Here is a 21,652-nt window from a genome sequence, read left to right on the forward strand (position 1 = left end):
CGACCAAGAAAAATGGACGATTCCTTTAAAATTCTCATTTTAATTTAAAATAACTTTTGACTGTCCAAACACCAATAAAAAATCATTCATTTATAGTTATGTTTTTATAATTATTTCTTTACCAACCAAGCCACCGCAAAGTGTGAAAAGTTTAGATCCTCTAAATGAAAAATAGTGCATTAAATTCTTAAAAGAAAATAATGCTCTTTCAAAATGATGAATCATATGTCTAAAGTCTGCCTTGCAAGCTCATTTCGTTCTCTTTCAAAAATATATATATTTTTATTCTTTTTTCTACATTACATATTATTATATTATGTAATCCTTATTTTAAAGTAAAAAACTAGGACATCTAAATGCGTGGTACACAGGAATTTTTGACTTAGTGGCAAGCAAGCAAACATGTTTGACTTAGTTATAGGAATAGAAGTAGTCTAGTTTCTGAATGGCTGTTTCATACTGCAGGAGGTCAGATATTTGAGCTCTGTCAGCTCCATTTAAGTACCAAAAAATATTAGGGTATTTAATACTGAGAGATTATTTACCATATTTTGAGATAACTATGTTATTCTATGAAACCTGTTATTAGCGTATGTTTTTCTGTATAATGTATAAAGAATTGTAGGTTTTTTTTTCCCTTTCCTGAACTGGAATTGGAGCTTCAGACCTTACAAAGAAAATAGATATATAAATATTGGAGTGACGATCTCTGGATTAATTGTGGCTTCATTTGCCTGCCAACTATATCAGTGTTTATAGAATACGTTTGTCATTTTCTTTGTAGTTGACTTTTCCGTTTCGTTTTCTGCATAGGCTGACTTAGGTTAGGTGGGAACTGGGAATAGCAGTTGATAAAGGTCGTGATGAGAGTGATGAGTTTAAATTATGAAACTTAATTGAAAACTAAGGTTGTCTTAATATTTCAGGTCTCATCATTACAATTTGTTTATGCAATAGTCCAATTTCAAGTTGTTGTCCTGGCAACATCCTGACAAAAAGGTTATCTCTTTCTTTATATTTTATGATATAAATCACTTTTGTTTCGCATTTGGACCCATAAATTATTGTTGGTACTTGAAACCTGATATATTCACTTTTGTGTCGCTGGGATCAAGTTTTCGCTTTGCTGATATATTCACTTACTATCTCCTCTCTCTCTCTTCACTACAGTATGGTCACCCTTTTCTGCAACTTGCAATGTCTACCTCTCCACTCCATTTTTATTCTCTTCTTTCTTCTTCTTCTTCCTCCTTCTACAACTTCAGTTTCCTTCCAGAAAACACGATTTGATCCCAGCGACACTAGCATAATCTATGAAGGAGGTGCAACACCGTCCGTTGGAAGTATTGAATTTAACAGTGACACGTACATTTGTCAAGTTGGTAGAGTCACTTATGCTGAGAAGATACCTTTATGGGATCCCAAAACTAAAAGGCTTTCTGATTTCACTACCCATTTCTCTTTCTATGTCGACATCGAAGGCCGAACCTCTTAGGCAGCTGGTTTTGCTTTCTTCCTTTCTCCTGTTGGATTCCATATACCACCAAATTCTGCTGGTGGATTTCTGGGCCTGTTTAATATCACAACTAGCGATTCTCCTCAGAACCAAATTGTTCATATCGAATTTGACTCTTTCGTGAATCCTGAATGGGATCCTCAGGTTCAGCATGTTGGGATTAACAATAACTCAGTTCATTCAGCAGCATATACGTACTGGAATACTAGCTTGCACAGTGGTGATCCTGCTGCTGATGTCTTGATCACTTACAGTGCTACTACCATGAATTTAACCGTGTCTTGGAAATATCAAAAGACTTTTAATTCTCAAGAAAACACCAGTCTTTCATATATTATTGATCTCAGAGAGATTCTTCCTGAGTGGGTTCATATTGGGTTTACCGCTGCTACCAGTAGTCTTATGGAACGCCATGTTCTTAATTCATGGAAGTTCAATTCAAGTCTGGAGATGAGGGAAACAAACGGTGAAAGTTCTGACAAGGTACGACTAGTAGTTGGTCTATCAGTTTCAATTGGATGTGTTCTAATAGCTGCAGTAGTCCTTGCATTAGCACTTTTATGGAGACGGAAGCATAAGAGTACAGAAATGGCGCCGGAGACGGTGAACTTGACATCAATTAACGAAGACCTTGAGAGAGGAGCAGTTCCAAGGAAATTTTCTTACATCGATCTTGTTTCAGCTACCAACAAGTTCTCAAATGACAGAAAATTGGGTGAAGGAGGATTTGGTGCTGTTTACAAAGGATACCTTACTGATTTAGACATGCCAATTGCTGTCAAAAGAATTTCAAGAGGTTCTAGACAGGGAAGAAAGGAGTACATAACTGAGGTTAGAGTCATTAGTCGGTTGAGGCACCGAAATCTGGTACAACTAATAGGATGGTGCCATGAAGGAGGTGAATTTCTTCTTGTCTATGAATTTATGCCAAATGGTAGCCTTGATTCTCATCTCTTTAGCAAGAAAAATTCACTCACTTGGGCTATTAGACACAAAATAGTTCTTGGATTAGCCTCTGCTCTACTTTACCTGCATGAAGAGTGGGAACAATGCGTGGTTCACCGCGATGTTAAATCAAGCAATATAATGTTAGATTCAAATTTCAATGTTAAGCTTGGCGATTTTGGGCTAGCACGACTGATGGATCATGAGCTAGGTCCACAAACAACAGGGTTGGCTGGAACTCTAGGCTACTTGGCACCAGAATATATAAGCACAGGCAGGGCAAGTAAAGAGTCTGACGTCTATAGTTTTGGGATAGTTGCATTAGAGATTGCTACAGGAAAGAAAGTAGTTGATCCTGTCGAAGAGAAATCACAGTCAGGAAAAAGATTGATAGAGTGGATTTGGGATCTTTATGGAACTGGGAAACTTAGCTCCGCAGTTGATGAAAGACTCTGTCAGGATTTTGATAAGGAAGAAGCAGAATCTTTAATGGTTGTTGGACTTTGGTGTGCTCATCCTGATTACAATTTGAGGCCTTCAATAAGGCAAGCCATTCATGTCCTTAATTTTGAAGCTGCATTGCCAAATCTTCCACTGCAGATGCCTGTTCCTTTGTATCATTTACCTACACCATCAGTTAGCTCTGGCGAACCTTTTATGTCGAATTCAAGCCTGGAAGCTGGTCGTTAAATGCGCAATTCCAGTGCTCCCTGCTAATAACCTGTTACATGTTCTTCAGAAATAAATGAAGTTAAAAATACTATCACAAATAATGTTCCTATCTTTACATTTAATTTCTTTTTTTTTTTTTAAATTCTTTTGGTAATTATGTTTGTTGTATCAACTCTCCAATTGATTTCCAACTTCCATAAATTATACATGTGCTCAGTTGCACACAAGCACCAGCATGGAAAGGTCAAAAGACAAGGCGTTATTTTAGAATGCAAACTCCTGGTATACATTGAAATTATTGGACTTAAATCCTAATAGTTTATCATGATCAATTGGTCATTGAATTAATATTTTCTACCTAATATTTTAGTATATCTATCTATTGAGTGCCTTTCAAGTAACATTTTATACTATATTATTTTTGTTTGTTCTAATTGTTATTAAGGGTGAATGAGATTGGCCTTCCAAGGAAAAGGGGACAAAATTTACCATCTCTGCACCAGATTTTGACTTCCAATTAAATAATTGCTTTCGTTATCTCTTCTACAATTGCTTACAAAACAAATTTGGCTGTGTTTCAATTGTGTTCCACAACTAAGCAGGTTTTAAAGATTCGTTTTACATTCACATTCATCTAAATCCATTAGAACTTGATGAACTTTGTGGTAATCATGCTTCAAATTTACCACTTCAGGCCTTGCAAAAATAAACATTTCTGTATCATAGTATATATTTGCAGAAAAGAAACAAATTAATCTCCCAAATAATTCTTAACTATAAAAGCTAATGAACAAGTGGGTCTCTCAATTTGTCTCGTAGAATAACGGAATTTAGGCCAGTGATATTAGTCCGACAGATGATTAATTCAAAGATTAAGCAAGAATTTATAATAATCTTAAAAATCATTTTTATAAAATTGGATTATAAAAGTAATTAGTTTCTTCAGTTACACCGAAAATGCTCCAGCATGCACTCTGTTACAGTTAGATAGTATCCCGGATTACATTGTGCGTACCAACGTATAATTGACTCATGCATTATTTTAATCAGTACTTTTGCCTTGTAATTGTGCATTTGTCATGTTTGTGCAGTTTTAAATATTAAAATTCTTGAATTTGCTTCACCCTGCTTATGATATTCTCAATCTTATTTATTTTCTAGAGAAAAATTTATTAATTTAAAAACGGACGAAGAAGCTTGCTTCTGATTATTTTTAAAGCCAGTACAGTTGAAATTTCTGCACTAAGCCAAACATATGTAAGACCTTAACATCATTGATGTATATGTTTGCCCCTTCTAATTGTACCTTCTCTCTTGCCATGGCCATCCTGTTCTATCACTTCCTCATCACCATGCCAATGCTGTTCTTCTTCCTTTCACTTGTCCCCTGTGCCCATTCCATTCATTTCATAAAGAATCGCTTTGATTCTGATGCAACCGACATAGTTTATCATGGCGATGCTGTGCCTTCGGTTGGTGTTGCTGAGCTCATTAACAAATTAACTTACACTTGCCGTGTTGGTTCGGCAACTTATCATCAAAAGGTCCCAATTTGGGACTCAAGTTCAGGGCAGCTTTCTGATTTTTCGACACATTTCTCCTTCATCATCGATACTCGAGGTCTTAAGCAGTACGGCCACGGTCTTGCTTTCTTTCTTGCTCCTGTTGGGTTTCAAATCCCACTAAACTCTGCGAGTGGATTTCTTGGCCTGTTTAACACCTCAACTGTTGATTCTTCTCAAAATCAAATAGTTATGGTGGAATTTGATTCATATCCAAACGAAGAATGGGATCCTTTAGTTGAGCATGTTGGGATCAACAATAATTCTCTTGCTTCAGCTAATTATACTCATTGGAATGCTAGCTATCACAGTGGAGACACTGCTAATGTATGGATTACATACAATTCTAGTACTAAGAATTTGAGTTTGTTATGGACTTACCAGAACACCTCAAATCCTCTAGAGAAGACTAGTCTGTCTTATGTCATTGATCTGATGAAAGTCTTGCCCGAATGGGTTACTGTTGGGTTTTCAGCTGCTACAGGTGCAAATGGTGAAAGACATCAACTTCTATCTTGGGAATTCAACTCTACTTTGGATGTCAAGGAGACAAAGGGAAACACTTCACAGAGGACAGGAATTACAGTTGGTATCGCAGTTTCAGTTTGTGTTGTAGGAATTGGAGTCATATTAGGAATTTTGTTTTTTTGGAGGAGGAAAAAGATGATGAAAAGAAAAGGAGAGGAGAAAATGAACTTGACGTCAATCAATAAGGATCTTGAAAGAGGAGCAGGACCAAGAAGGTTTTCTTATGAAGATCTTGTTGCAGCAACTAACAATTTCTCAAATGAAAGAATGCTGGGCAAAGGAGGATTTGGTGCTGTTTACAAAGGGTATTTAATTGATATGGATATGGCAATTGCGGTAAAGAAAATTTCAAGAGGTTCTAGACAAGGTAAAAAGGAGTACATTGCTGAGGTGAAAACCATTGGCCAATTGAGACATAGAAATCTGGTACAACTCTTGGGCTGGTGTCATGACAAGGGTGAGTTTCTACTAGTATATGAGTTCATGCCAAATGGTAGTCTTGATTCTCATCTCTTTGGCAAGAAAAGTTCTCTTACTTGGGCAGTTAGGCACAAGATTTCTCTGGGATTGGCCTCTGCATTGCTTTATCTTCATGAAGAATGGGAACAATGTGTGGTGCACCGTGATGTGAAATCAAGCAATGTAATGTTGGATTCAAATTGTAGTGCCAAGCTTGGTGACTTTGGGTTAGCGAGGCTGATGGACCATGAGCTTGGTCCTCAGACAACAGGTTTGGCAGGAACACTAGGCTACTTGGCTCCAGAATATATAAGCACAAGAAGGGCTAGTAAAGAATCTGATGTATACAGCTTTGGAGTAGTTGCCTTAGAAATTGTCAGTGGAAGAAGAGCAATTGATCACATTAACGATAAAAACGAAATGAGTTTAGTAGAGTGGATATGGGAACTTTATGGTCAAGGGAAGCTTCATTTGGCGGTTGACAGGGCAATTCATATGGAGTTTGATGAGAAAGAAGCAGAGTGTTTAATGATTGTCGGGTTATGGTGCGCACATCCTGATCGCAATATAAGGCCATCAATGAGCCAAGCAATTCAAGTCTTAAAGTTTGAGACTGCACTTCCAAATCTGCCGGCTAAGATGCCTGTTCCTATGTATCATGTGCCACTACCATCTGCTAGTTCCAGTGAACCTTCCATAACTAATTCCAGTCTTGATGTCGGCCGCTGAAAGAGCCAATAATCTACTTCTTGATTTGTAACCGCCATCTTTAAGGAAGTGATTCTGACGTACGATAATAACTGGATATTTTAGTTAGTCATTGTGTGAATATAATCGGTCATATTTACCGTAACTTGTTTATAACATGCACTAGTAGTTGTATATGCACAATATTTTGTATGGAAATTTCAGATCCTTAAAAGAAATAGTAAATGAATATTCTCATTGTTTTCAGTGGATGGGGATCATAATTTAATCAACATTTGAAGCTCCGGCTTCTTTTGCTGAAACTTCAGGTCTGCATGCCAACAGTGCTAAAAGTACTATCTAATTTTGTGGGGTCAGCAGTATTATGAAAACTAAGTCTGCTTCAATTTCAAGGTGTCCTCTCACTCAAATGAATGCCTCTTCTAAGTTCAAGACTTACTAAAGAGCATTGTGATAATCTGGTGGCTATAATTTCTTCAAGAATCAATAGTTAGGCGGCCAACAGAACTCTTTCATTATTGTTGAGGAACAAGACCAAAGCACAACCAGCAAGGACCAACAGTCCAGGACCTCCAGGAAGAACCAACAGACAAAGACTGTTGGTCATGGCCTCAGACTGGATCATCACAGGAAACCAGATCATCACAGGCATCAAAACGGGAAAAATGAGCAACCTTTCTTCCCTAAGGAAGAAAGGTCACTTCCACCCTTTCCAAGCTAGAAAGGAACGTTAGAATAGGATCATCGATAGCAAAAGAACCATTGCATATATACATGTATATAACAAGATCACTCATACTCAATAATCTCAGAATTCATATCAATAAATCATCATAGATTAATATTCAACTGTATTTCCACATGGTATCAGAGCAGGAGTGATCCTGTCATCACCTACCCACACAATCTCAAATCCAACCGATCAAATTTCTTATCATGTCTCAAAACGATCTTACCAAACTCACCAACATCACACTAACAGGCAATCAAAATTACTTTCAATGGTCGAGAGCAGTATACATCGGCCTCAGTGGCAGAAAAAAATTAGGGTTTATTACAGAGACCCGAAAGAAGCCACAGCCAATCGATCCCAATCAACCCACAAAAGAGGAGATTGAGGCAATCGAAGATTGGCAGACGACTGACCATATGATCATATCGCTTCTGACCAACACGATTGAGCCTCAGATTGCCAGGCTATGCATGCTGCTAGCATCATCACAGGCCATATGGGAAAAATTAAAAAAATTATATGGTCAAGAACAAAACTATGCGCACATATTCAATCTGAAACAAGAATTATCACAAGTAAAACAGGGGACTCGGTCCTGCGCACATTACGCAACTGAGATTCTGACTCGGTGGGAGGAGCTACAGAGCTACCACCCACCCACTACAGACCCCGAAGAAACAAGACAGAGGGCGGAGCAGGACCTTGTGTTCACTTACCTCGGCGGGCTCGATTCGAGCTACGAAGCAGTTCGGTCGCAAGTGCTATTGTCCAGCAAGCTCCCCAGCCTCGACGTAGTCATCGCCCTTATTCAACAAGAGGAGACAAGGCGAGCCACTATGGGAACAATAACGAGCCATGGAAACACAGAAAACAAGGCATTCGCTTCTCACTCACGAGAGCCGGCTCGAGTGCGAGGGACACCAAGCAGCATCGAGAGATGTGACCATTGCAAAAAGCAAGGTCACCTCCGAGCGCTGCTGGCATCTTCATCCGCATCTCCATCCGACGTATGCCGAGGAGAACGAGGGAGAGAAAGGAGAGACAGACGAGAGGGATGAGAGGGCAAATTCTTTGGCCGCGTGGGTATGCTGAACGCGTCTAACCCTAAGGGTTATGATGCGTTCAGCGGGTCGGGTGTCGGAAACCGGTCATTTAATTTCACCCGACCCGACTCCGCGATCCACATTGGGTCCGAACTATTGGGCCAGCCCAACTGCCCTGCTTGGGCCACTCCACACGGCCCATCCGCCACCACTTGCCCTTGGGCCACTCGAGCCCAGCTCATCCGGCCCGGCAGACCAAAGAACTCCGGCCAATTCCGACTCCAGGCCTAACCGGCTAGCCCAACCAACTTCTAGCCCAATAGAGAATCACCAAGTTTCTCAAATTTTGTCTCAACTCCAGTCTATTTTACAGCTTCAGCAGTCCCGTGGGACAGGTTTAGTATCCCAAAATTATACAAAATCTTCTAAATGGATTATTGACTCCAGTGCAACCGATCACATGACTTGGGACTCAACAAAATTACACAATTTTGTTCCTACCGACTCTTAACATGTGATCGTTGTAAACAGAGGCCGAGCTGAAATCTCTGGTTTTAGCTCCTCAAAATTATTACATCATACTAATTCAATTCATGACATTCTTTTATTACCTAATTTTACCTCCAATTTATTATCTGTTGGTAAAATAACTCATTCTTTAAATTGTAATGTAATTTTCTCACCATCTTCTGTAATATTTCAGGATCGCACCATTGGGAAGACGATTGGTGAGGGATACCTTGAAAATGGATTATATTACCTTACTGACCCTGTCAATCAATGTCTTCTCTCCAAATCTCTCGACCATAGCACATTACTTTATAGGCGGTTTGGGCATCCGGCTGATAAAGTTTTGAATCAATTATTTTATCTAAAAATTAATTCTGGCTGTTGTGACACTTGCAAATTTTCAAAGCATACTAGATTGCCCTTTCCTGTATCCTCCACCACTTCAACCAAAATATTTAACTTAATTCACTTCGATGTTTGGGGACCTGCCCCCTGTATCTCCTACAATCATTTTCGTTATTTTGTCACCTTTATTGATGATTTCTCTCGCCTTACGTGGGTTTATTTGCTAAAAGGGAAAAATGAAGTTTTCGCGTGTTTTCAAAATTTCTACAACTTCATTCAAAATCAATATAATACCAACATTAAAATCTTTAGATCTGATAACGGTACTGAATATATCAATAAACAATTTTCTGATTTTTTCTTCAAAACAGGCATCTTGCACCAAACTACCTGCATTTACACTCCTGAGCAAAATGGAGTCTGTGAAAGGAAAAATCGTCATCTTCTTGAAGTTACTAGATCCTTACTTTTTTAAAATAACGTTCCTACAATTTTTTGGTCTGATGCTCTCCAAACTGCTGCCTACCTCATTAACCGCCTTCCTAGTCCAAAACTCAACAATCTGAGTCCTCTTGAAATTCTAAAGGGTAGAAAAATTGAACTAGGGCACATTAGAGTTTTTGGGTGCACCACCTTTGCTCATGTCAAACATTCTCATAAACTGGAACCTAGTTCTGTCAAAACAGTTTTCTTAGGGTATTCTTCAACAAAAAAGGGATATAAGTGCTATGACCCGTGCACACACAAGACCTATATCTCTAGGGATGTGTCCTTTGATGAATGTACACCTTATTTTACTAACCCGCACCCCTCTCATGGGTCCTCCTTGTTATTTCCAGATAATTCTTTGTCTTTTGGCAGCTCAACCCTTCCACTTCCGCCATGCGAGGAGACAGCTTCCGCACCAAATCCCGAGGCCCAACCTTCAGGGGGAGTCAGTACAATTCCCGAGGACACTTCTTCATGGGGAGATAGATCATTAGTTGAAGAAGTCGCCCCACGCAGATCATCCAGACCCTCTAGACCACCAGTCAGACTTAGGGACTATGTGTCCCACAAGATGATGTATCCTATTCAAAACTTCACTAGCTACCATAACATATCCAACTCATATAGGAACTACCTAAATAAACTCATCTCCCATACTGAGCCATCTTCCTTCTACGATCCTAAATGGTGTCAGGCCATGAAGGAGGAGCTTTAGGCCCTTGAAAAAAATGACACCCGGACATTAGTTCCTCTACCACAAGATAAAAAACTTGTTGGGTGCAAATGGGTATATAAAATTAAATATAAACATGATGGAACAAATGAGCGATATAAGGCTAGATTGGTAGCAAAAGGGTTTACTCAAACATATAGGGTAGACTATTAGGAAACCTTTGCGCCTGTAGCAAAAATGAGCACCGTTCGCATTTTATTGTCTGTCGCTACTAACTCAGGATGGAGCCTATATCAAATGGACGTAAAAAATGCTTTCCTCCAAGGGACTCTCGAAGAAGAGGTATATATGACTCCTCCCCCAAGTTATGAGGCCACCACCAACCAATCCATGGTATATAAACTAAAAAAGGCCATCTATGGATTGAAACAATCTCCAAGAGCATGGTATGCTAAGCTAAGCCTTTTCCTTTTAAAACTCAATTTCATTAAAAGTGCATCTGATTCTTCTATGTTCGTTAAACATACTCATTTCTGCACCATCATTATTCTCATTTATGTTGACGATATTATCATAACAGGCACCAATAATGAAGAAATTGAGGAAGTAAAACGAAAATTAAAAGAGGAATTTGACATCAAAGATCTCGGACAACTGTCCTACTTTCTTGGAATAGAAATAGCCAAATCCCATAAAGGTCTATTTCTGTCCCAAAGAAAGTACGTCCTTGATCTATTAAAAGAAACAGGGAAACTAGGAGTAAAACCTGTAGATTCACCAATGGAGACTAAAGTTAAACTTAACCTTGAAGACGACAATCCCTTAGACAATATAGGGCACTATCAATGACTAGTAGGGAAACTAATCTATCTCACGGTAACTAGACCTGACATCACTTACGCTGTAGGTGTGGTAAGTCAGTTTATGCATGCACCTCGCACTAGTCATTTAGATGCCATCAATAGGATTCTTAGGTATCTCAAGGGGACTCCTGATCAAGGGATTTGGATGAAAAATAACAATTCAAATGATATTGTTGGCTTTTCTGATGCAGATTGGGCCGGAAGCTATGACAGAAAATCAACCTCTGGCTTCTGTACATTTGTGGGTGGCAATCTAGTAACTTGGAAAAGCCAGAAATAAACTGTAACTGCCAGATCCAGTGCAGAGGCAGAATATAGAGCAATGGCATCAACAGCCAGCGAACTAATATGGATCAAGCAAGTTCTTACAGATATGGGGATTAAGATCAAAGAACCAATAAAGATGTACTGTGATAATCAAGCAACAAGACATATTGCCTCAAATCCCTTTTTTCACGAGCGCACTAAACACATCGAAGTAGATTGTTACTTTATAAGGGAAAAGGTTCAATCTGGAGAAATTGAAACCCCATTCATCAGGAGCAATGAACAATTGGCAGACATCTTTACTAAGGCCCTAGACAAATCTCATCATCATAGGCTTCTCACCAAGATGGGTTCCATTAATTTATTTGAACCCACCTTGAGGGGGAGTGTTGAGGAACAAGACCAAAGCACAACCAACAAGGACCAACAGTCCATGACCTCCAGGAAGAACCAACAGACAAAGACTGTTGGTCATGGCCTCAGACTGGATCATCACAGGAAACCAGATCATCACAGGCATCAAAACAGGGAAAAGGAGCAACTTTTCTTCCCTAAGGAAGAAAGGTCACTTCCACCCTTCCCAAGCTAGAAAGGAACGTTAGAATAGGATCATAGATAGCAAAAGAACCGTTGCAAATATACATGTATATAACAAGATCACTCATACTCAATAATCTCAGAATTCATATCAATAAATCATCACAGATTAATATTCAACTGTATTTCCACAATTATGCTCTATCTTCTTCCCAAAACTGTAATATATAGTGCTGAAAGGATTTCCAGGAAATTCCTCGGGAAGGAATGTGGAAATTACTCTTAGCAAAGGTGTTCCGGTAACTTGGTATGATGTTTGCTTTCCAAAACAAAGAGGGCCAACATAAAGGATTTTGTTGCTTGGATAAAGCAGTAGCCATAAAACACATTTGGGGGCTCATATGTAATTAGTCTACCTTGTGCTGTGGGAAAGTGGATCATTGAGTACAAGCTCAAACGTTTAAGATTTGGAGGTTTAAGAAAACTGTTAGTTTTCAGCAAATGAGGACGACAAATTAAATAATATAGCAGCAATGAGAAATTGCAGCAAATGCAACTGAAAATAAGAGGAAAAGTTACAGCAGAAAAATATCCCTCCATTTAATAATTAATTCTTTTTCCAATTCATTATTGTTTATAAGAGGGAAGCAAAAAGTAAAAAAAAAAAAAAAAAATCAATTATTAATGGACACTTCTTATCTGCAAAATACAGAGTAATTAATTAACTTACCGCCTAATGCAAAATATCACATGCTAAAGAGTAAATTTAGCCACTATTGCACTCAAATATAAGTACATATGCTTAACAAAAACATCAAAAACCTTTAAGTATTGGGATAATGATATATATAGTCCTAGTTTCTTTTGTTCATAATTTAATTTAATTTATTTTAATTATTTAACTTCAATTAAGATTATAATTTAGTCAGACTGTCATTCTGAAATTGACATACCATAGATATATATTTTTAATTATTGGTTTTTCATTTACTATTTTTACAATGTATCAATCTCCATTTACAAAAGTAACTAAATTGAACATAATAAAAATAGAGTAATTGAAATGAAACAAAATAAAATGTTATGAACAAAATAAAATGAAATGCAAAATTTGGTGATTATTTGTATCAACATCCCTTAAAGTATCTTAAGAAAATCTCAATTCTAATAAAAACCATATGATGCTTTAAAGATGAAGTTCAACAATTTTTTTGTCTTCTCTTTCGGTAATGCGCAATGTTTTAAGTTCTGTATAGACCTGGATGGATCGTGAAACTATGACTGAATTATTTCTTGACATTAATAGGTTTAATGCTGACCTTACGAAGATGGCTTGTGTTGCTTCTGTATGGAGGAATAACAACTGGTTTCTGTCTTATTCAGTTGAGGTACCAACTTTATAAAGCTGGGACTTTATTAGAGCAAATTACAGAAGTAAAGATGATGCTAAAGATGTGATTAAATGGAAGCTTAACAATTCTGGTGAATTTAAAAAGGTTGATGCCTATGCTGCCATGAGAAGGACAATAAAGTGCCCTGGTCAAAACTGATTTGCGGAAACAATATTCCCAGACACAGTATCATCTGTCGGCTAGCTATGAGAACAAAATGAGATGTAATGTAATTCAGGATGATGTGCCTAATGTCAGAATGCCTCTCACATTATCAATCATCTGTAATTCGAATGCCCCTTTTCAGAAAAAGTATGGAGTTGGGTGTTATCGGCCTGTTAGATTAATAGAAAGCCGCTTGCTTGGCAAAATGAAGTTTCCTGGTTTTGCAGGAAAGCAACAGGTAAAACTAAAGTTAATAGAATGAGAAGATTACAGCACGTTAAGTTGTAGAGAATTTTTTCCATTTTCATTTTTTAGTTTTTAAGGAAAACAAAATATTTTTATTTTTATAGAAAATTTTTAAAATTTGTAAAAGATGTTTACTTCATAAAAACTTTTTACTTACTATTTAAGTAATATTTTAAATATAAAGGGCAGACTTGAAATATTAAATTCTTTGTTTTCATTTGAAAACAAATAACTTTATATACGAAAAAAGAGATATAAAAAATATGTTTAATTTGTTTTTAAAAGTTTTTCAATTATAATTTTGAAAACATAAAAAAACTATTTTTTATTTTCATTTTAGAAAAATACTACTAGTAAATGCAAAGTTTTATTTTCTATTTTTATTTGAAAAGTTGTCCAAAAAATTAACATAATTTTCTCTAAATAAACAGGTCCTTACCCTTCCAACCTCAGTTTATTTCATTTGGTTTGCAAGGAACCGAAAAATCTTCAACTCGCATATTTTTAATGACAAAAAAGTCTTCATGAAAATTAGGCTGGACAAATTTTGTACATATAGAGATATCATTTCTTTTCTTAATTCATGGGAGTTTTTTTTTAGTTCACGGAAAGACCAACATGCTATGGACTATACAACATAAGATGGCCATCTTCTTCCATTCGCCGTGAAAATGAAAACTCGCCTGGCAAGGAAGAAAGCCGCTTAAGCTAATCCTTAGCAAATGTTGCCTTCACCGTTTTCTATTTTATAATTCATACATCATCCAGCCTCTGCCTGCCATTGCAAGGTTATTTGACTTGAGGATTTACTTTTCAACATTACAAATTAATATATCTAATACTTAGTAGTAATACCATGATATCTAAATGTGTATTTCTCGGAAAATTTTTTATTCCTTTGGAGAGAAGGTCAACTCTATCAGATGGGTAAACAAGGCAGTAAGCATTCTGTCTGATTGGCTTCCACCATATTCTTCTTTTCTTTATCTCATTAATATATTAAAGGACGGCAGTTTGCAAGTGACCTGCAATTTTCTGCTTCTGTTGATGGCGAGCAAGTTTTGCTCATTTCAGACACTGTTTGACTTAGTTATGGAAACAGTAATCTAGTTTCAGAGTGGCTGTTTCATACTGCAGGGGTCAGATTTTTAATTCCTGTCAGCTTCATTCGTTGTTACTAAAATTGCAAGTACAATACAAAAGAACTTTCGGACTTGAAAAGGGCTATCCAGTATCGAGAGATCATTACTGTATTTTTGGGACAACTGTCATTAGTTTATATTTGCCATATTGTATTATGAATTATAGATTCTTGTTTTCTTTTTTCTCTGAACTGGAATTGAAGCTTTAGACGTTACATAATAAACATACAATATATTGGAGAAGTGATTTATGAATTAAAAAAGACTCATATCCGTGATTGTTTCAAAAATAAAAAAATTCTACCGTTTACCGGCAAAGTATATTTATCATTTCTTTTTCTTTTGTAGTTGACATTTCCTTTTTTTATTTTATTTAATTTGATAGTGTACTGTATTGCTTCTGTTACCACCGTATCATTGACGCACCAACCACTAAATCGAGGTCTTAAACTTAAAGTTGTTATTTTTATATTGTGATGATTTATTTGTTATTTTATGAAAAGAAATTCTCTTTTTTTTAATATATTAATCATATTTTACTATTAAAAAAATTGACACACGAATTATTAACCAGCTATTTTATTGTGTACGAAATTGAAAATGTTGAAAAGAGGAAAAATATAAAATTTTTACCGAGTCATTGTTGATTAGTTCAAACGTCTAGTATAGGTTTTTATATATAAATTTTTATAGGGTGGTATGAGTTTGCCTAAAAAATTGAGTTATAGATGAACAAAATTGCTAGCCTAGTTCCTAAGAATTAGTTATCACATATATTTTTATGAGTATATTTTACTTGCTAAATTGAGTTAATAAAGTATATAGGAAAAGGAAAGGTTCCAAATATTTTAAAAACAAAATGAAATTAATCAAATGAATAGAAAAATAAAATAATGATAAAATATCTGATATGAACAGTTTACCTTTTTTTTTTAAAATGTTGAGCTATGAACAGTTTGCCAATTGAAAATGAGAAAAGATCATTATGAAAAGAAAAGTATATAAAATAGTTAAAATAAAAAATTAAAGTTCCGACTTCAGTTGAGTTTAAAATTGAATTCTTTTAGTTGCAGAAAAAAAAATGAATTGAGTCGAAAAACATTAAAAAGAGAAACAATAATAAAATTAATAGATTAAATAGAACAATAATTTGAAATTAGTTGTAGAAAATGAGCAATCTAATTATTAAAATAAAAAATGCCATAAAATGCACATAAATTAAATAAAAATGTAACAATAAAGATTTAATTAAAGTTTCCTAATATTCAATTTGTATATTGATGAAAGTTTATCATTCTAATAATATTTTATTCATTAATTTTTTTAATAATTAAATATATAGATAATTATAACTTACCACGTGTGAAGCATGTGATGAAAACTATTTAATTAAAATGCTATCATTCTTGAGTTTCTTCGCCCAGTACATAGTGCGTGCTTATGATAATCACATCGTTATCTATTTCTAGAAAAATTAATGTATTAATTCGAAGCTTACTTCTGATTGATTGTAATTTAGAGATACTATAATTGAAACTTCTGCATCAAGCCAAATACATGTCAAAGCCTGCATTATTAACTGCTCTCTCATTCACTCAACTTTAGCTTTTGTTTTAAATAATATCCTAATTTTAATCTATAAATATATAAATTTTTGAGATTTAAATTCTTTAATATGTGTGTTTAATTTTTGGGATATAAAATTTTTATTTTTTACATGTTTATTTGTTTTAACATATAAAATTTTAGTTTATATGTAGCAAAACAATTAAAAAAATTAAGAATATATTTAAAAATAGTTAGTTTATTATTATTTTTTAAAATATTATAAATTAATATTAAATATTAAGATTTTTATTAAATTGTGTTTATAAACTTAATTTTATAATCAAAATAATAATAACAGTCGTGCAACGTATTGATACACGATTAGTTTTTTTAATTCATAAGAGAGTCAATAAATTATAAACTACATAATAAAGGTAAACATTCCCTTACATAATAAAATACACATAGTAAAAAAAAGATAACTCGAATCCAAAATCTTTCAAATAATAAATCTTTTACTTATTTTTGTGAATTCAAATCTTTGATTCATTAAAAGTAAAAAATATAACTTAATCGGTAATTATTAATAAAAAAAAATAATGACAATCCAGGAGCATAAAAAAAAATTTCACTTGAATAATAAAAAATTTATATTTATATTCTTTAGTTGTACTAATTAATTTACAACTTAGTGATCTCCTTTTAGCTTTGAAATGAATTAAAAATAAAAAGAATTTTATTATTAACATTTCAGCTCTACTAAATTCTAAGAATATATCTATAAAAGAAGAATCAAGTCCCATAAAGAGTTAAATCAAAGTCTTCACGTATAGGGAGTCTTAATTCCCATAAAGCTAAAGTCTTTTTAAAATATTATTGACTTCGAAAATATTTTTAAATATTCTTGCTTCCACCAAATGTTAGCAAAACCAAATACGAATTTTACAATCAATTTTTGTCTAAAACGACAATAGAAGTTATTAGGTGAAAACATTAATGTATATATAATCGATAGTAGCTTGCCCTTTCTAAGTGTACCTCGTCTCTTGCCATGGCCATCCTCTTCTATCACCTCTTCATCGCCATGCAAATGCTGTTCTTCTTCCTTTTAGTTGTCCCATATGCTAATTCTATTCATTTTCGATTAAATCGAACTAACATGCTTTATTATGGCGATGCAGTGCTTTCAGTTGGCGTTGTTGAGTTTAACAAAGTAAAATCTTACGCTTATCGTGTTGGTTGGGCAACCTATAATCAAAAAGGTCCCACTTTGGGACTCAAATTCAGGGCGGCTTTCGAATTTTTTAACACATTTCTCCTTCATCATCGATACTAATGATTCTATGGAACATGGCCACGGCTTCGCGTTCTTCCTTGCTCCTGTTGGATTTCAAATCCCACCAAACTCTGCTAGTGGATATTTAGGCCTCTTTAACACCTCAACTGTTGATTCTTCTCAAAACCAAATAGTTTTTGTGGAATTTGATTCATATCCGAACAAAGCATGGGATCCGAAACCTTTAGTTGAGCATGTAGGTGTCAACATTAACTCTCTTGCGTCAGCAAATTCTACTCCTTGGAACGCTAGCTATCATAGTGGAGACACTGCTAATGTATGGATTACATACAACTCTAGTACTAAAAACTTAAGTTTGTTATGGAATTATCGGAACACCTCAAATCCTTTAGAGAAGACTAGTCTGTCTTATGTCATTGATCTGATGAAAGTCTTGCCTGAATGGGTTACTGTCGGATTTTCAGCTGCTACAGGTGTATATAAGGAAAGACATCAACTTCTATCTTGGGAATTCAACTCTACTTTGGATGTTGAGACAAATGGAAAGAGTTCAAAGAGAACAGGAATTGTAGTTGGTGTTTCAGTTTCAGTATGTGTTGCAGGAATTGGGATGATAGCAGGAATTGTGTTATCTCAGAGGAGGAAAACGATGATAGCAAGAAAAAGAAAGGAGAAACTGAACTTGACATCAATCAATAAGGATCTTGAAAGAGGAGCAGCACCAAGAAGATTTTCTTATGAAGAGCTTGTTTCAGCTACTAATAATTTTTCAAATGAAAGAATGCTGGGAAAAGGAGGATTTGGTGCTGTCTACAAAGGGTACTTAATTGATATGGACATGGCAATTGCTGTAAAGAAAATTTCAAGAGGTTCTAGACAAGGTAAAAGGGAGTACATTACTGAGGTAAAAACAATTGGCCAATTGAGACATAGAAATTTGGTACAACTCTTGGGTTGGTGCCATGATAAAGGTGAGTTTCTACTAGTGTATGAGTTCATGCCAAATGGTAGTCTTGATTCTCACCTCTTTGGCAAGAAAAGTTCTCTTCCTTGGGCTGTTAGGCACAAGATTGCTCTGGGATTAGCCTCTGGATTACTTTATCTTCATGAAGAGTGGGAGCAATGTGTTGTGCACCGGGATGTAAAATCAAGTAATGTAATGCTAGATTCAAACTTTAATGCCAAACTTGGTGATTTTGGGTTGGCAAGACTAACGGACCATGAGCTTGGTCCACAAACAACAGGTTTGGCAGGAACATTAGGCTACTTAGCTCCAGAATATATAACCACAAGGAGAGCTAGTAAAGAATCTGATGTGTACAGTTTTGGGATGGTTGCCTTAGAAATTATAGTGGAAGACGGGTAATTGATCACATTAATGATAAATATGAAATGAGTTTAGTAGAGTGGATATGGGAACTTTATGGAGAAGGGAATCTTCATTTGGCAGTTGACAAGGAACTTTATTCAAAATTTAATGAGAAAGAAGCAGAGCGTTTGATGATTGTTGGATTATGGTGTGCCCATCCTGATTGCAATCTAAGGCCATCAATTAGACAAGCAATTCAAGTATTGAAGTTTGAGATTGCACTCCCAAATCTGCCTGCTAAGATGCTTGTTCCCGTGTATCATGTGCCACCAGCATCTGCTAGCTCTAGTGAACCATCCATTACTTACTCCAGTCTTGATGCTGGGCGTTGAAAATGCAAATTGATATGGTTCTGAATTTGTGACAGCTTTCCTTTAGGAAGTGATTGTGATATTGAATAAAAGCTGTGTATTTCAGATATATTGATATGATTATTTTAATATGATTGTTCTTACTTTTAGTATATTGTATATAATTATTATTCGGCTAAAAGTGCTTCACAGTTCATCTGGAAGGTGTGGTTCACTGCTAGCATCATATTTTCATAAGAATTCCTCGCAACGAAGCCTAGACCTATCCAACCATTTCTTTACATCACTGTATCATTAGTATTCATTTTGATGGTAATTCCAGATGGTTTCTGCCTTCACCTTGTCTTCAAATTCCTGGTCAGTTAGCTAGCAGGTCTATCAGTGCGTCTTAATTACCATAGCTTACACCTTTCTGATCTTATCCGAAGTTGATACTTTGTGAATAACGTGGAGGAGAAACCTCCAGGTTTATTTCTGAACTTTTCTTTGTCATGCGCATCCAATGCTGGCTAAATCAACATTGTTGAACAAAAAAATCTCTAATTGCTTGTACAGGAATGCTGATCCTATTGCAGACATCTTTATTTACTAGACATTGACAAACTAAATGCTCTACCGAGTTCAGACCAGCTCTACCTAAATTCAGTTTATCTTCTGATACAGATACAGATACCTAGCACCTGTACCGAAACTATACGATAATAGATTAGCAACAATTTATAACCATTGGTGCAAAAGAAGAAAAAATCTGAAATTGCAATAAGGATTGACTTGAATTGCTGCTTTACTAGGCCTAAGGCAGCGGTGATTTATTTATTCACTTTTTAGTTGTTTATTGCATTTCGCCTATGAGCTGTGAATGACACAGTTTTGGCCTCTTATGTATAATGTGTTCAATAATTTGTGTTAATGAAAATTTCATGCGGTCAGAATGATACAGGAGAGTAATTCAAGTGAAGTTTCAAAACTTGTATACTTAATTATCAGTGCAAAATGTAACGGTATCTCTATTTCTTAATTAAGTATTTTCTTAGAACGCAGGAGAATCAGTAATTTCTGAGTAATGTAACTAGAATACCTTTTCCACTGTCAAATTCATCTTTTAATTTTCGTTTTACTTCCTCAATCTCCTTATTGTTGTTGCCAGTTATGATAATATCATCTACATATATTAGGATAATGATCGTATATGTGTGTGTACTTAACAAACATAGAAGAATCAGAAGCACATTTGCTGAAATTAATGTTTAGAAGAAAATGGCTTAGCTTGGCATACTATGCTCTTGGTGATTGTTTCAATCCGTAGATTGCCTTTTTAAGCTTACATACCAGGAAAGGAGAAGAGGTAGATTTGTGACTTGGAGGAAGAGTCATGTACACTTCTTCTTCTAGAGACCCTTGAAGAAATGCATTCTTAACATCCATCTGAAATAAGCTCCACCCTGAGTTAGTAGCAACAGATAATAAAATGCGAACAGTGCTCATTTTTGCTACAAGAGCAAAAGTTTCTTGGTAATCCACTCCATAGGTTTGAGTGAAGTCTTTTTGCTACTAATCTAGCCTTGTATCTTTCGATTGTTCCATCATGCTTGTATTTGATTTTATATACCCATTTACAGCCAACGGGTTTCTTATTTGGGGATAGGAGAACTAGGTCCCAAGTGTCATTTCTTTCTAAGGCCTGGAGTTCTTCCTTAATGGCTTTGCACCAATTGGAGTTGGTGTTAGCTTCATAGAAGGAGGTAGGCTCAGTGTGTGCTCTGAGATTGCCTAAATATGCCTTATAAGAATTCGTTATAGAATTATAATTAATTTAGTGATGAATAGGGTCTGATACCGTGTAGGACACATAGTCCTTTAGCTTGGCGGGGGGTCTAGTTGGTCGAGATGATATTCGCATGGCAATTTCTTCTACTTGTGATTCATGTTCTCCCCCTGAAGAAGTTGTTGCAAGAATGGAAGGCTCTCCCCCTGAGGGGGTGGGTTCAGAGGGAAAGTAGGAGGTAGTTTCATCAAAGGTCACATCTCGGGAAATATAGGATTTATAGGTGGTGGGGTCATAGCATTTATACCCCTTTTTTCTCAAAGGAGTACCCTAGGAATATAGTTTTGACAGAACTCTTGTAAAAGTTTGTGGTGTCGTCTGACATGGATAAAAACTGTGTAACCAAAAACTCTAATGTGACCTAATTCTTTTTTTTTTTTTTGAGAATTTCTAGAGGGCTGAGATTATTGAGAATGAGACTTGGTAGCCGGTTGATGAGATATGCTGCAATTAGGAGGGCATCTTACCAAAAAATGTGGGGAACATTGTTTTGAAAAGGAGAGTCCGA

General features: G+C 35.7%; 1 protein-coding gene and 2 pseudogenes across 1 annotated transcript; all 3 read left to right on the top strand.

Moving 5' to 3' along the window:
- The first annotated feature begins 1,110 nt into the window (after positions 1–1,110).
- Positions 1,111–3,652, top strand: LOC8270255 (annotated as a pseudogene).
- A 750-nt stretch (positions 3,653–4,402) lies between these two features.
- Positions 4,403–6,565, top strand: LOC8270256 (L-type lectin-domain containing receptor kinase IX.1). The gene has a single exon (XM_002527187.4). The coding sequence runs from the start codon at positions 4,411–4,413 to the stop codon at positions 6,409–6,411; it is 2,001 nt and encodes a 666-aa protein (XP_002527233.4). The 5' UTR covers positions 4,403–4,410; the 3' UTR covers positions 6,412–6,565.
- A 10,359-nt stretch (positions 6,566–16,924) lies between these two features.
- LOC8270258 lies at positions 16,925–19,353 on the top strand (annotated as a pseudogene).
- The last annotated feature ends 2,299 nt before the right edge of the window (positions 19,354–21,652 follow it).

This window comes from Ricinus communis, chromosome 7 (assembly GCF_019578655.1).
Source record: "Ricinus communis isolate WT05 ecotype wild-type chromosome 7, ASM1957865v1, whole genome shotgun sequence".
Lineage (NCBI taxonomy): Eukaryota > Viridiplantae > Streptophyta > Magnoliopsida > Malpighiales > Euphorbiaceae > Ricinus > Ricinus communis.